A 17,185-nucleotide genomic window follows, 5' to 3' on the forward strand; every position below is an offset into this window, starting at 1 on the left:
TTTTGATGAATTGCCGTAACTTATGGCGATGGTCACAGATGCAATCGCATGATGCTAATAGTAATATCGCCACATGTACTAAAGTGTGAGTTTATCTAAAATGGCGCTTAGGCGGCCATTCGCAAAATGGCGTCTTGCGATCTAATTTTCAAGATGGTGTCTTGCAGCCAGTCGCAAGATGGCGTCGCTGCGATCCAATTTTAAACTGATCTTGTCTCAGCCAATTATCCAGCTTCGACAACCCGCATTCTTTTAAACACCTGCTGCATACTTGGGAACCCCCCTGAAACATGTTACCCATATTTTTTTTTTTAACCCCAAATTAAATAAAAAATTTTGGGATGTCCCTATTTTTTTTTACACTTTTTTTTTACACAGTTCATTCTTAGGGGCTTTTCCCAGGGGTGCAGGCTATTTTTTTTAAGCCTGCACTCCTAAACCCCAAAACTTATCCTCGTTTTTTTTCAAAGACTTTTTGCACCGGCGAAAAGTCTTTGAAATTGAATATGGGGATAATTAAAACAGGCGAAAATGACGTCATCATTCCAACATTTTGCTTCAAATTGAATATGGCCCATAGTCCTCAAAGCTCACTAAAGCTGGTCACACATCTAAAAGATTATCTTTCTAACCAGCCAACTAGTTAATCCACTTGATGTAACCAGCTTTTCTGAACTATCGTTTTCCGGCGTTTGGGAGCAAACAGATGATTATCGTTTGCTCCGATACATTACCAGATTTTTGTTTCAACCAGCCAACTACTTTAGCTGGCTGGTAGGAAAGTTAACCTTTTAGATGTGTGGCCAGCTTAACAGCCCAAGTTTTAAGGAAAGCCATACTTTAGCACAGAACTGTGACTTAATTAGTTCCTCAGTTTTTTCTTTTTTTATTTAACTACCTATGGTAGAGGTTCCCAAACTTGGTCCACAAGGTACCCTTACAGTTCAACTTTTAAGGATATCCATGCTTGACCACAGGTGACTTAATTATTACCTCAGTCAATTTAATTTAACCACCAGTTCTCAACCATGGACATCTCTAAAACCTGAACTGTTGGGGTGCCTTGAGGACTGCATTTGGGAACCTATGCACAAGTATGGATATCCTTTAAACCTGGACTATTAGTATGCCTTGAGGAATGAAATTGGGAAACACTGGGTTAATTGCTTGAAAAAGTGATTGTAAACAGATGATGTTACTTACTCCTTCAGATCTTAGTATAAGTAGACTGCTTAAAATTATTTTTGCTCTTAATAGTGGTGTCTAGGCTGCTCAGTGAGTTTGGATTAATGGGTGGTGTTTGTTGCATGTTTTTTTTTTATGGTTTCTTTTTTTGTACTGTTTATGGGTTTGTTTTTAGTCAAAATGTAACTGTTTAATGTATAGCATGTACACTTGTATATTTTTGACTTATTTTTCTGCAAGGACACATTTATTACAAGGAGTTTTGTAGTAGTTAAAGTGTGTGTTGCTCACCCCACTTGTCACTTTCTAAGTAGAGCCATTTGAATCTTTCACATGATCATTACTGAGAACTTTTTTTTTTTTTTTTTTTTTAAAGTTCCATTATGTAATTAAGGTTTATTTCTATGTAAAACTTGGTAATGCTGTTTGTGTGTACTGTATGTGACCTCCATGTATGTATTGCCCAGACAGACCTCCACACTAAATTAAGTTTGTCTGCATCCAAGGTAAAGCCAACCTCTATAATATATTCCATTAAGATCAATGGGTTTTCTTTGGATTTTTTTACATTTTCATTCATTGTGTTGGGTGATATAAACATCACAGTAACAAGGGAAAGTATTTTCTGCACCAGAACTGTACTACACTTGTCAGACTTTCAAAGATGTGTGCCTGAAGGCCCCCATACATCAGAGATCGATTGCAGCAATCGTGCAATTTGCAATCGATTGTGTATAAAAATCTTTCTCTTTTTCAATCGATTGTGGCAATTCTGCTATTGATTGAAAAAGGGAAAGATTTTTATGCACAATCGATTGCAGATTGCAGAATTGCCACAATCGATTGAAAAAGGGGAAGATTTTTATACACAATCGATTGCAAATTGCACGATTGTTGCAATCAATCTCTGATGTATGGGGGCCTTTACACACAATGAGGGATTAATGTCCAGGTTTCAAGGCTATCCATGCATGAGCACATGTGACTTAATTGGTATCATGGTCAGTTTGAATTAACAATCTGTGTGCAATCTGAAACCTAAACTTTTAAGGCCCCCATACATCAGCAATTGCAGCAATTCTGCAATTTGCAATCGATTGTATATAAAAATCTTTCCCTTTTTCAATTGATTGCAGATTGCTGCAAGCAATTGCTGATGTATGGGGGTCTTAAGGGTGCCTTGAGCCAAGGTTATAGTTTCAGAACCACTAAACCCATAAACTAACAAGTGTTTTTTTTTTTTTTTTTGTTTTTTTCTTTAAGTAATTAAACCTGGTTTCACCTTTAAAAATATCTTTATAGTTAGAGCAATGTATTTATGGACAAACCATGTTGCAATGCAAGGGGTGTGAATGCATGCAGGAAAAAGTACTGGCTTCTTTCACTTGTAGAGAACTAATACTGAACAGTTTTTTGTTTGTAAAAATCTATTCCAATCTTTAAATCTGCCTCCCCTGCAGTACCACATAAGGCACACAATGCTAAAGGGTCTCCAGTCCTGGCAGTCCCCTCCCTCCCCCCCTCACCACCCCCCTCACCCCCCTGATGGTGGCCCTGCTGGGGGTTCTTACATGGTGTCAAATGGCTGTGTGTTTTTATTTTATTTTATTCCAAAAATAATAAAAAGCTAACTTTTTTCCGTTTAACCTCTGACGAACTAACTGGAAAATGCAAAGAGTAGGAAAGGGTGACTTTGGAATAATTTGATGCCACTTTTTTTTTTTTATTTAAAAAAATAAAACTTAAAGCCATGTTTTTTCCATTAAAAAAATACTGTAATTCAATTTGGGGTGCCTTAACAAACAAAACAGATTTGGGGGTAATTTGAGGCCTTGTTTTTTATTGGGCCAATTAAGCTAATTGAAAACTTCTAAATGGTCCATAGTGGGGCTGTCTAAAGCTGGCCACACATCTAAAGATTCTGTCAAACCAGCCAACTAGTTGGTTGGAATGAAAATTTGGTAACTGATGGGAGTAATTTATGATCAGCAATTTGCTCCTAAATGCCAGAAAACAGATGAAAATGGTCATCAGACAAGTTTGTTAAATGCTTGATCTAAACAATGTTTAAACAGTTTTTGTCCATTTTCCAGCATTTGGGAGCAAATTGCTGATTGTCATTTGCTTTCATACCTTACCAGATTTTCATACCAACCAATCAACTAGTTGGACAGATAATCTTTAGATGTGTGGCCAGCTTAAGGGGTTCTGCACCTTTAAAATAAAGCTTTTCCCTAACACCTCGCACCCTCAGGGAGGTGCACAATGAGTTTGGAATTGGATTGCAAATGTAATTCGCAGTGCTAGTTTGCCCTGAAAACTGCTCGCACAAGCAAACTCTCATCTAATTGGATTGCCCCATAGATGGCAACTGTCTAAATTTTAGAGACCGTCCCATGTCTAGTCCTGTTCTTATTTACTTCGTTAGATGCAATTCTTACCATCTTTTCCTATTCTCTAGGCTGCAATGGTGGTATTTAAGGTGTTACACATTCTGCAACAGTGACATGACTGGGATTGCAGTCTTCAAAGATCAAATTGTTCAGCAGCAGAATTTGATTTTAATTAAAGAGGGAGAACTATGACTTAATAAATTTGAAACAGATTCTTATATTTGGTGGTGTTGAGATCTTTTTGATCACAAACAAAATCCATATATAATGTATATCTAAGGACCACTTATGAGAATGTTTTGGTGTTTTACCCAGCAAATATTGACCCTTTTACTAACCTACCACAATTACACCTAATTCTTTTTCTGTTTTCAATGTAGGTCCACTTCTTGCATGCACTTTTAGAGTTCTTCATAGGGAAACCTATCAACCATGTTTGGAGGGCTAATTTTTGTTATTGCAGGTAAGGTGTGTATGGTTTACTGTGAATGTTTGGCATTTGCTAGTATTGCCCTTTTAAATCATGTGACCAGAACCTCTGAGTAGTACATTTACCCCTTACTCTCTGCTTCCTTAGAAAGGTCACACACTACATCCAGTAGCAGAAATAGGGTGTGTATTCTACATGTGCTCACCTTCTTAATCTGCAAGCTTCAGACTAGCAGTATTTTGACATTATTATTTTATTGAATTATTAGATTAATTTAGTCTGAGGGCGAGTGGGTGCACTTTGCGGCAAGTAAGTGTCTGTGGCATGTAGTGCATTCTTGACACCTGTGCAAGATATTTTTTGGATCAATTATGGAGTGTTAAAGTACTTTTCGGCCGTGTTCAAAGTAAAGGTAATGTGAAACCCTGTTGGAGGGCTGCGTGTGCAGTCCTTGAATGAATTGGAGTCTCCAAACGTTGAGAAATAATAATCATAATGACCTCCGATAAAACAGATCCCCAGTAACAGGAGGGTTTATCTGTATAGGTATTCACAAACAGCATGTGTTTTGAGAAGTCTTGTCTGACAGAAGCACATGTATTTTTCTTTTCCTGGTGGCTTTACAAACTGCTGCTTAATACCTTGCACCATTTGTGTTCTTTCCCCGTGTAAAAATCAATATGGCAGTTTCTGATCTGGTGGTTTGAAATAATGTGGTTTGTGTGGTTTAGCCTCTAGTCTTGCACGGTTTACAAACTGCACATTAAACTCTCAAAAGCCATACAGTTTGCTGAAACTGCACTTTAGTAAATCTCCCATTATGTTCCTTCTCTGCTGTGGGCCCTGCTCCTAATTCCACAGTAGAATCTGCCACTGGATTTCTGTTTAAGGAATTAATGTTAATATGGGCCTGTAAGAAAGACGGAACACTGAATTTATATGCACATCTGTAGAACGGTAAAAGGTTCTGATGAACTAAGTAAAATCGTAATGTTTCAATAACTACTCTATTTGACGATTTTGGCTGTTTGAGGCAGGCTAGTAGGCCAAGGGACCAAGCCTTTCTTTTATTTTTTTTCTCTTTGTTTTAAATATATCCTATTTTAGTCGCTGTTATGACCAATAAAAAAATAAACCTAGGATAAGGTAACAGTAAAGCAGGCTTTTGGGGTTAGAACAGAGGTTCCAAAACTTGTTTAATGCACCCCATACTTGCCTACCCTCCCGATTTGGTCGGGAACCTCCCGAAAATTGGGTGCCGCTCCTGACCTCCCGGGAAGACAGGCAATCCTCCTGGCTGCCACCCACCCCTCCTATCCCCCCCGCAATTACCTTAGAAACCCCCGCAGCGGGCGGGCAGTGACACGATTCCCACTGATTCTCGTCATTTTGGCTCCGCCCCCTGCTTCACAATGCCTGTAATATCTGCTGTATGGTAGGGACGGGGCCAAAATGATGCGATTGCATGGCCCTGCCTGCTCCGCCCACAATTACACATCTTCTGGGCGGCCCCACCTCCTCACAATGGCCACGCCCCGCTGTCATACCGATCTGGCTGCTCCCTCCCGGAAGGGGCAGCCAGAAAGTCGACAAGCCTAATGCACCTTAACAGTCCAGGTTTTAATGATATCCATGCTTGACCACAGGTGACTTAATTAGTACCTCAGTCAATTTGATTTAACGACCTATGCTGCTCAACCATGGATATCTCTAAAACCTGAGCTGTTGGGGTGCCTTGAGAACTGCGTTTGGGAACCTCTGAGTTAGAAGCTTTGGGGAGATCAGAAAGCTTTGTGTTCAGCATGGTATTGGCCCTGGGAAGAGTCTAGGTGGGCCTGATTGCCTCAAAAACATTCTTCTTACTATGAGGAGGAGGGGAAAGGAGGGGGTTGTTGCATGGGCAACTGTTCCCTGTATCTCTTGTGGCACAAACCCTAAACTGCTTCAGTGGCACCTGCTCAGTGAAGCTGTATGAAGAGGGACCCCTCGCTCCCTTAAGTGGTGCAGCATCATTACTTACCTCTTAAGTGTAATGTACTTCCAGGTGTATGTCTGTATAATACTAGGAATGTCTATTTGTATTTAGAAATTATTTATATAATGATACAAACACCCCAGTCTTATAAGTGTCATGTTGGTTATCTTTTCACCATCTCGACTAACAAAACTTAAACTGTGGTTAGGACTGTATGCTTTTCTTGGTTTGTAGATGTCCTTTTTATTTCTTCCCTGTTACAGGGGGCTTTGCTAAAGACCCTCTCCCCCCTGCATCACTAAGCTGCACCCCTCACCTGATTGGCCTGCAGTCTGCGGTGCTCCCCAGCAGGGATGGTCATTGATGGTTCAGTCAATGGTTTCATAACGACAATATTACTGATGCAGGGGCAATCGCAGGATTAATAGTCGGGTTTCCGTATGCTTAATTTTAGTGTGTGGCCAGCCTATGGAGGGGTCATAGTTAGCACTTAACAAGAATGTGGTCTGGTGCACTAAAGGAGTGCTCAGTTCCACAAAGTTACTTGTACTGGATGTTGTCTCAGCTCTAGTAAAATTGTATTATACAATATAGCTATTGTGGTGTTTATTTGATCTACTGTTCTGGAGGGGGGTTTTTGGGCAACTGGAACCCCCCCTCCCCCTGTGTTTGGCTATACTATGGCACCATTTGTAGTCCGCCATAGGTAGGTTAACCATTGATATCCCTAGGCTACTTATGAGATTACATTTATGCAGTGTCCTTTGTGTAATGGACACACCTCTTAAGCAGGCCCCTGGCACTTCATTATCCTGGTAGGCCTTTCAGCCCCAGTCCCACATGGTGCGTGTTGTAGTATCTGTTTGCTGTTGCTGCCTGGGCATAGAAACATTTTCTTCTGTGCTGTACTGTTGTTCGTGTGTAACAGACCAAATATGATCGCCTGCTTGTCAGAATATTTAGCATTTGCTTGGCATTACCTAGAACACTAGCTATGTCCACACCCTCTAGGTTTTTAAATCCTCTTATAGTAGACTTGAAACAATAACCACTGAAGTGGTGTTTCCTTCTTCAAATAAGGTTTATCAGCCAGTTTGGCTCAAAACTCCAGTACTGGAACAAGGAACTGTAAGTAACCTAATTGAGTTAAAACATATATAATTTCACATAAGTGTTGGTGAGGTGATACTGGCTGTTTTATCTTTCAATACAAAAGAATTGTTTGTCTTAAACACTGATCTTAAATCTTGCCTATATGTAGGTGTAAAGCCCACCTGCAAATTATAGGTCCTTCAAATGTTCTGTTTTAATTAACTCCACTGCTACATTACAAAGCTGTCTACCCATGCAAACTGATTCTACAGTATAGACCTGCTCCTATGTGTGTGCTAAAAATATGCAATGTTCTTGTTTTCAATTTTTTTTACAGCCTCTCTATTTGTGAAGGCATCACCCCAAATATTATTTGCCAAATGTCCAGATTCATACACCAACTTCTGTTACCATGGCACATGCAGATTCCTAGTATCAGAATGGGAGGCTTCTTGCATGTAAGTGTGGCGTACTTTGGTATGTTCTTTTATTAACCATTTTTGTTTTTCCAGAATGTTAAATCTGTATCCTTTACATAGTACAACTTATTACGAACACTTGACATATTAGATATAAAATAATTGCTGTGACATTGACAGTATTTTCTGATTTTGTAAAACCTGGAAGCAAGCATGTGACATTTCGTGTTTCCACTGAAGTTACCACCATTAACTGATTGTAGCCAGAGCAAAGAGCTAGCATTGTTGGGAATGAAAGATTGGGAGGCTCAATATCTTTCTATATAAGTTTACAGAGCCTTTCTATTCTGTTTTTATTGCTTTCAGTCTGTTTGCCATCAAGGATAAGTCTTTGTTCCTTGCTGCTAATGCATAGCTACGATCAGTAATTGGCATCTAAAGATGGGTACACACTGACAGATATAATGGACAATCAATTGATTGTCCAATATATCTGCTGCCCATTGGCCAGTGTCTACCTGCGATATGTCTGTGAACGTAAACGACATCGCATTGTCTGTGCTGCAAAGCCCATGGACAGATATGTCTGCAGACATATCTGTCCATTGGTAGGTGTGTACGGGCGGTCTGCAGAGCTGGGAGGGGGCGGGACCGCCCCCGACCTGCACATCGGCAGCCAGGACCCGTGGCAATACACAGATGATGGCTGTTCAGTGTGTATGAATGACCATCATCTGCAGATATATCTGTATAGTGTACCCACCATTAAAGGAAAGAAGGACCCCAGGTTGAGTTCATATGAGTTACTAACCGCTAATAATACCTTACCATGAAAGTTGAGTAATTTTATTACAAAATGTCCAGTGAATGAACAGTTGAGGTAATTCCGTACCTCTCAATATTCTCCGGATCGAATTAGGGACAATGCGGGCAGGGGCGTATCTTCCTATTGGCCAGGATGGCACTTGCCAGGGGCGCCCAACCGAGGGGGGGCACCGGCAGTGCCACCCGTGGCTGGTACTGCCACCTGTGGCCAGTACCGCCTGTCAAGTCTATGCTGCTGATCTAACACGACGACGAGGGAAAGGAGAGAACTGGAGGGGGCGATCGCTGCCTGTTTAATAACAGCCGTGCCTGGATTAGGTAAGACCAGACCAGTCAAAACGCAGAGCGGCTTTATTTCCAATCCTGCTCCTCACCTCTATCAAGCTCTGCCCTATGATATGTGCACTGCCACTGTGCAGCTTCAGCACTGCTGCTGTGGAAACCCCGTCCACCCCACAGCAGTGTGAGCTGCTTAACTGTCGCAGCAGCCACCTCCAACCCCCTTCCCCACCCCTGCAGTGTGGGCTGCCGCTGTAGCCAGCCCCATCCACAGCAGTGTATGCTGCTGCACTTTCCCAACCCCCCCTGCAGTGTGCGCTGCTGCTGTAGCCAGCCCCGTCCACCACACAGCAGTGTGAGCTGCTTCACTGTTGCAGCAGCCACCTCCAACCCCCCCTCTCCCACCCCTGCAATGTGGGCTGCTGTTGTAGCCAGCCCCCTCCACTCCACAGCAGTGTATGCTGCAGCACTGTCCCAGACCCCCCCCTCCAGTGTGGGCTGCTGCTGTAGCCAGCTCCGTCCAGCCCACAGTTGCTTCACTGTCGTAGGAGGGGTGGGGGGCACCAGTCCCTTATTTTGCCAGGGGCACGCAGACCCCTAGATACACCCCTGAACGCGGGCGCCCAAAAATGGTGCGTGGCCTTGTGAGAGGTGTAGTTGCACACAGCACTCTGTGGGTGTGCACAGCACTCCCAGAGATGCTGGGCTACCCCAGAATCTCACCGCACTGTGTGCAGATACTAAGCAGAGCAGCGGTGAGACTGTTCCCCCCTGCCCCCCCTCCTTTTACCGCAGGACCCGGATGGCACAGCGGGACAAACCCAGAAAAGCAGGACTGTTGGGAATTACATAATTCTTTTGTTCAGGAGGATGGTGTATGTAGAACAGGGGTATTTAACATGTGGCCCTCCAGCTGCAGTGGAACTAGACATACCAGTATGCCTTGCCACAGTTTTGCTATTATATTGAATGCTGGGATGTGTAGTTCTATGGCAGCTAAAGGGCTGCATGTTGAATACCCTTGATGTAGAAGATGTAATATTAAAATAATTTTAAAGCATGTACCATCATCATTACTATGTCTAATTTTAAAAAAACTGTTGATTTCATGATTAAGGAGTCTATTCATGAAGCAGAGAAGAGCCCTGTTTAGCTGAAATCAGGGCTCTTCTCTGCTTTGTGCAATTCATGGAGCAAGTCTCTGTGGAGAAGGTTCTTCAGGGGCATCCCTGCTACATGGATGATTTGCATCACCATATTTCTGTATGGTTAGAGCGATACATAAAGCAATTGAAAGCTCAACTTTCCATTTCTTTCCTGCGGGACAGATTCGCCATCTGAGGATGGCATAATCTGTACAATGCGCCGAACAGAGCAGGGAAGCTGCATACGTTCCTGCTCTTTGTCACCTGGTGCTGGCTCCGCCCCCTTTTCCCAGCATCCTTTGCAGCAGGTCTGACCTGACCTGCTGCTCTGGGATGCAGGGGCATGCGGAGTGAGAAGCAGGTATGTCGGGCACTCGATATGTCTGTCTTCTCACTGCGTAAAGGGGTCGCGGAGGGGCTGGGCAACACCCGAAGACGCCGGAGAGGTAAGTATACACGAATGGCTACTAAAATAAAAAATAACTATATATATATATATATATATATATATATATATATATATATATATATATATATATATATATATATATATATATATATATATATTTTGATGTGGTGCGATATAGTCCTATTTATTGTGAGCTGCTTCATGTTTTTTTATAAATAGTCATAGTTAGAATCTTACAAACAGGATAAGTGCAGAAATCTCCAATGATTGTTCAAACCAGCAGATGAACACACAAGTCCTGTGAATTAACAGTGTGGGCCTATCCCTAAAATGAGGCTTGTTATGTTTGTCTGTAGATTTAAGTTTGTGTTAAAGCTTTAAACTTGAAAATGTTAATTCACTTTAAATTCTCCTTCCCTAGATGTTCCAAAGGCTATATTGGCAGTCGATGCCAGTATGTGGACTTATTGCAGGTGATGGCTGGTGATCCTCGATCCTTTGTAGCCGTGTCGCTGACAGGGACCTTTTTGGTTGTACTAACTTTTATAGGTAGCACATGCCTCGGTGTATAGTGAGTATCAAATGGCTCGTATCTCTATAAGAATGTCTTAACTGCTTTCCTGACTGTTACAGAAAGTTACTGTAATTTACAGTTTGCATCATTTCACCACCTGAATGTAGTCTATGATGTGTAGCCAGCTATGACACTCCTCCTTTCACCATGCTGGTAGACAGCGCAGGCCCTTACAGGCACATAGCATTCTATGCTGCGGTGTCCTATTGTATTTGTCTGGCATGCTATAAATAGTTACACCCTCGCCATAACCTCTCACACTGGGGTAGATGTACAAAGGTCTGAAAAGTGATCTATTGGAGTGATAAACTACCAACCAATCAGCTCCTAACTGTCATTTTTCAAACACAGCCTGTAACATGAGTTAGGAGCTGAATGGTTGGTAGTTTATCACTTCCCAATTTAGAATTCTCCAGAGCTTAGTACATCTCCCTCAGTAAATCTGAACTACCACTACAGCATGTCCTAGCCACTGCTTTGATATCTTACGTTAGGACAGATATGTCAAACTTAACATTTAGATCCATAAGGAGACCTCCAATAGTGTGTATGCTAAACAGTGGTGTCCCTTCCCGTGGTGTAACCTGGTGCGGGGAAGGGTATTGTCCGGGTGGTTTAGCCGCGCACTGCCAAAAAGGGGTGCACCTCCCGCACCCCCCTTGTGACTCCATTGATACTAAATGCTTTTTTATGGGGACTGAAGCAGAGTTAAATGCAAATTGTAAAACTTGTGAATATTTGCCCTTATGCAGAGTTGCCTGCCCTTTATGAGTACCCTTGGTTTGCAACTTATCAGTGTGCACTTGCACCAGCCTATACTCTACATAACAGCATTTGCATTAACACACCTTCAATGAAAATGCCACGTTAATCCGCCAAAGTAAAATCACCACTAGTAAGCCCCCAGTCCTTGAGCTGGCTTCCCTTTAGAAGCACTTTGTTAATCACACTCTGGACTGCCAGTGTTTTCTACCCCTGAGACTTCCATTCTGAACTGTTGTAGCATAAAGTGCTTTTAGTGGAAAGCCACTTCTGCGTCTGTTCCAGCTTTGCGTGGCATCTAGGGGTTGCAGCCAATGTAGTCAGATACCGGAATTTTTGCGCATTTGTATTTTCGTTAATTTTCTTCCCCTGTTAAAGTTTTACACTTAGGACTGGAGACCAGGCCTGTTCTAGACTACAGCCCAGGCAGGTGCCACCACTGCTGACAACTGCACTGCCTATTCTTGGGTATACTTGTTTCAAGAGCATATTCAGTTTTGAAAACATGCAAAATTTGCTCAGTAAACGAGTGTATGTTCTTTTCTAGATTATGCCTTTTAAAGTGCAGTTTTCAGCAATATCCTGCTAGGCACAGGTTAATTTTCTGTGGTATAATGGCTTTTCTGAGGTGCATCTTGTTAGTAGCTTTTCTGCCTGAGGTGGCAATTGAGACTGTTCTTGCACAAACTATATTTTATCTGAATAGTATACATTAGTACCTAGTAAGTGGTCTTATATTAGGTTCCAAATGGAGTATGGCTTCAGTAATATATTTCAGTCTTGCATCTATCATTCTTGTCAACATGGACAGCATAGACTGGATGTAGACTGCATCCCAGTGGCTGGGATGCTGTCGGTCAGATCCCTTACGCCGGAATCCCGACTGCTGACATCCTGACGGCAAGTATTCTGGTTAGGCACTAGGGGGAGGATTAGGGTTAGGCTGCGGGGGGTTGGATGGGTTGTGGTTTAGCTGTGGGAGGGGAGGGTTAGGGTTTAGCTTCAGGAGAGGAGGGTTCGGCTGCTGGAAAGGTGCGTTGGGGTTAGTGGTAGGGTTAGGGTACTTATCTGCAGGCATCTGGATTCTGACTGTCGGGAGGCCGCTGTCTGTATTGACCAACTGGATCTCGTACCCAACCTGCATAGAGCTCAATTTATCTATAGTCTGCTTGCCTAGTTTTGTTATAAAATCTTAGGATATACCAAAATGATAGACTTGTTAGATACAGGAACTTGGCAATTTAAATGTATTTCTTGAGACTGATGCACATAAAGACACTCTTAAATCTGGTGATGCTGCTTAGTTTTTGCAGGATAAAGAGAGAACGGAGCCGGCTTAATCTTCTGAATAATATGGAGGCCAATGGTGAGTTGTGTGGTGCCTTTATTTTAATTTTTTTATGGGCTATATGTAAATTGGATTTACTTGCATGTAGTTTTTCTACCAGGCACCTTCAAGCAGTGTTGTTGGCCTTTATCCATGTTATAAACCACTGAGATGACCACACAATAACATTTTGGTTCACTCAGAACAATTAATCAAGCTTATCAAATTATATCATTCCAGATCCTCAGACTACAAATGTGTCCTCATATACTATTGCTGCAACCTTTCTTTGCACGACAGGTCCTGTGCGACTTTTTGCGCTGATCGTCTTATTTGCTCAAATATGTCTTATGTCGCTCCTGCGCATTGTCAGCGACCTCACCCGTCAGACCTGCATGCAGGTCAGATGGGTGACATCGTCGGCAAGCAGGGCTGGCGCTACTACTAAGCAAACTTAGACAGCTACCTAGGGGCGCCGGCCACTAGAGGGCACTTCTGAGTCTGCCTAACTATGGAGGGTGCAGGGGGTGCGGTTGCTATGGGACCCGCTGGCCCAGCGATCGCACCCTCCATTTGCCGGGTGCCCGCTGAGATTGTGTTACAAGCGGGCGCCTGGCTCCTTCTCTCCCCCAGCGGCAGCCGGAGGACGGAGCTCACTCCTGAGCTCCGGGTCCCGCAGTGCACTGAGAGTGACATCATGATGTCACTCACTCCCATGCTTCTGAGGAGCGGGCGCCGGGGACAGACTGCAGCAGGCACTGGAGCGGGGTTTAAGGTAAGTATTTAATTTTTTATTTTTGTGTGTGCGGGGGGGGGGGCTTACTACTGGGGGCACTGCAGGGGGAATCATCCCTTTAATTCGGGTCCTGTGAATATTAAAGCGCTGTGTATGTGAGCTGGGCGGAGGGTTTGGGGGATAACGGGCGGCATTGTGAACCTTTGCCTAGGGCGCCCTGAAATCTTGCATCGGCCTTGTCGGAAAGGGCCATGCTGCCAGATGCATCATGGCCCCCACCGTCACAATGTCTCTCCCGACAACGGCAAGTGTGTATGCGCTTGTCGATGCTGGGACCCCTGCCAGGTCTCCTCGCCTGACAGGTCGGCTGGGTACACATTGTTCAATGTGTACCCTGCTTTAGTTACACTCAGACCGCACTATTTAACGAGACTGCGCTGATTAATTTGTTATGAGACATTGGTATCTTTGTGCGACTGAATCTGAATATGTATTTGAAGTGCTATGATTTAACGGCTGTGGCTTTTTTTCACACTAAGTTCTGTTGTGCGTAATCTGCAACTTTGTATGTGTATAAAACTAATTCCTGTGCAGTTAAAGTCGCAGCCTGGTGTCTGTGATACAGATTGAGTGGTGGTTCGCTGCACCTACCATGTGAATAAGACACAAATTTAAAGAAAGGGTGCTTGACACTTCGTGCAGCTCACTTGCCAGATATTTCGCGCTGAATAGCTTGAGGCTAGGTGTATGAAGATCGTGATACATATTTTAACTTAATCTGGTAAAAATTGTCTACAGCTGAGAGTTAAATGGGCAACCCTGAATAGTCGTATACATGCAGACAATATCTATTGCATTCTGATTTTAATGAAATAAGATTACTGATGTTTAACCTGTACACTCGGACCCAATGTTCTATAAAAGCCAAGCTTATTTAGAGTATATACTGCAACAGGGGCAGAACTATGGGAGGCAATGGAGGCGCCTGCCGCCAAGCTCCAGCTCTGAAGAGGCACCTCCTCCATTGTCCACAACATATTCATCCCACTTAGGGCTGTAACTATGTACCATACATGCCTACCCTCCCGGTTTTCACGGGAGGCTCACGATTTTTCGAGTAACCCCCGGAAGGGTAGGCATTTCTCCCGCATTCTGCCCACTTCCTAGTGAAGTGGGCAGAATTAGGAGAATACCCGCGGCAATCGCGGGTCTCCGTGAAGGGGGGCGGGGCTTAAGCCATGATTCTGCATGAATCACAGCATTTGGCCCCGCCCCCTATGAAAATTGTGCCTAATCGCGTCAATTTTACTGCGAGGGGGCGGGGATTAATGATGCAAATAATCAAGCCCCGCCCCCGTCAACCCCCTGCTGCTTCTCTTCCCGGGCTTCTCCCGGGAAGAGAATATTAAAGGTAGGCAACCCTGCTATGTACCCGTAGTGTACAGTCACGGTCACCCAATACATGGTACCCCTTCCCGTTACCTGAGAAGCCACCATACACTAGTAGAGAGTTCAATGTCAGACCATCAGCTGCTGCCTTCTTCTATCTGTGGCCTGTCTGCATGCAAATTGCTACATTACAGTGTCAGCGGCTGTAACGGGGGGGCACCAAATTATAACTTGCGTCTGGGATGAACTTATGCCACTGTACTGCAATAAGGAGGAAGCAGTCGGATAACCAGACATGCAAACCTCATGATCATAGGTACAAATAACATTTGACCTGGATCTTTCTGTTGGCTGGATAATCCCCCTGGAAGATTATTGCATTTGTCAATGCATGCAGTGAAGTTAATGGAAAAGACTTATCTGGTCAATGGTCTTGCTGCATGGCTAGGGCTTCTAAATATTCCCACAAGTATGTGTAATACTGTATGTGGATGCAGCTATCAAGCATTTTTGTCTTTAATGAGCTTGAGCTGTCAACGCATGGGCTGATCCATAGGGAGCTAAATTGTATAATGGGATCCCCTTGGATAGTAACTTGCTGCATGACATGGGCCTGTTAGTCTGATTGGAGAATGATCTATTGGTTCTCTACAGGATCAGTGATCTCTGGACATACATTGTGTAATTGTTGTAACGAATAGATCTGTCGTATGCTTCTCTAGTTGTGCGTTATTACTTATTTTGAAAAATTTTTTTCTTTGTATATAGATGTTTAGAATGGAAGAGACAAGATTCTGGAGCACACAAAATAAAAGAAACCAAAAAGAGAACCTCAAGCAATGAGGAAGCATGCCTTTTAATTTATATGTTTAACTTTTTTAGGGTTTTTTCTTTTAAAGTAAGCAGAGTGCTAGGATATTAATCTGGAAATTAATGTTAAACTATATATAGAAAAAATAAAACTATTCTTTAAGAACAGGACAATAAAGAGACTGTAAGTTGCTTAAATTGCATTGTATTGCTACGTGTTTACAACAGGAATTGTCATTAAGTGCCAATAAGATTGTCATGTGATTTGTTTCAATATTTAAGTGATTTTAATTTATTAAAAATTTTTTACAGGTACATGGCAGCAATGTGTTTTTGTTTAAAACAACCTTTAAATAAAAGTGAAATATTTTTTATAACACTTCATATATTAAATGGGGTATGTGGGGTAGAGGAATGGGAGGGGGGGGTTAAGCATCAGTCTTTTTCAAATACCACACTGAGGAATTTAGGTACCTGTATATATGAAAATGGACAATTGTTTGGACGAGAATATATCTTGTTCTCCAATAACTGATACGGATGCCTGAGTGTTGGGTAATACAACAAGCCAGCCAGACTTTATTTTTAAACTCCCTTTTGTGGCAGGGGCTTTAGGAATCCTCTCAATACTAGTTTGTTACCCACCCATGTGATATAGGCAATTTCAGGGCAACAATTGACCATTGGTGGCTGGATGTATGGTATAGATATGAAAACAAATTGTCCTTTTACTTAATGGGTGCATTGTGTACTATGTGTGCCCCCAAAAGATTTGGATTTGAGGGGGTAAAGAACATAGGCCAATTGCGGAGCATAATCTGCACAAAGACATGGAAAGTATGGGTTTGAGCATAAGTGTGTGCTTTTGATATATAAATATTTCTCCACACACCTCGGATCACTGATTAGGCATTGGGATCAAAGTGGTTTGCATTTGGTTATTTACGTACACAATGTGCTGCATCACAATTGAAAGTGCATCCAGTCAAGCCAAGACTAATGTCACAGTTCAACATATCTTGTCGCAAGCAAAATTCATGACTGTGTCCTATCGGGTGACATGTTGGTTCTCAACACCAGTTGGAAGGAAAGTTCAAACCTGTAGCACTGTATATTTAAAAAAAAAAAAAAAAAATGTGCAGATTTTTGCTACAAAGTCTGCATAACTAAAATAAAATGCAAATCCTAAAGGACTTTATGGATCAATAACAAATTGGGTGTTAGTGCCTGAAGATGTTTATCATACAAACACTGTGGACCCTGATATAAATATTCGAATGCTTGCATAAGCTTGAGAAGATAGAAGCACACTGTTTTTTTTATTTGGAACAGTACTAGTTAAAGCTGTTTTTTGTTAGTTTATAATTGGTAGAGGTCTGTTGACAGTCTGTTAGCCTATTAGCTGCCCCATCGAAGTGGTGTTTAGCACTAGTAT

The 17,185-nt window shown here is 42.5% G+C and overlaps 1 protein-coding gene across 2 annotated transcripts; it reads left to right on the top strand.

Annotated features, from left to right (window-relative positions):
- The first annotated feature begins 1,195 nt into the window (after positions 1-1,195).
- LOC148524178 (protransforming growth factor alpha-like) lies at positions 1,196-16,065 on the top strand. Of its 2 annotated transcripts, XM_088472229.1 has the most exons (7): positions 1,201-1,275; positions 3,959-4,041; positions 7,064-7,111; positions 7,413-7,533; positions 10,574-10,723; positions 12,793-12,854; positions 15,709-16,065. In XM_088472229.1, exons 2-7 carry the CDS (start codon positions 4,011-4,013, stop codon positions 15,714-15,716), a joined length of 420 nt encoding a protein of 139 aa, XP_088328355.1. In that variant the 5' UTR covers positions 1,201-1,275; positions 3,959-4,010; the 3' UTR covers positions 15,717-16,065. The 2 variants fall into 2 exon arrangements, with proteins under 2 accessions (XP_088328356.1, XP_088328355.1); XM_088472230.1 differs by lacking the exon at positions 7,064-7,111 and having other exon boundaries at positions 1,196-1,275.
- The last annotated feature ends 1,120 nt before the right edge of the window (positions 16,066-17,185 follow it).

The sequence above is a fragment of the Taudactylus pleione genome, unplaced genomic scaffold (assembly GCF_031769625.1).
Source record: "Taudactylus pleione unplaced genomic scaffold, aTauple2 ptg000121l, whole genome shotgun sequence".
Taxonomy (NCBI): Eukaryota; Metazoa; Chordata; class Amphibia; order Anura; family Myobatrachidae; genus Taudactylus; species Taudactylus pleione.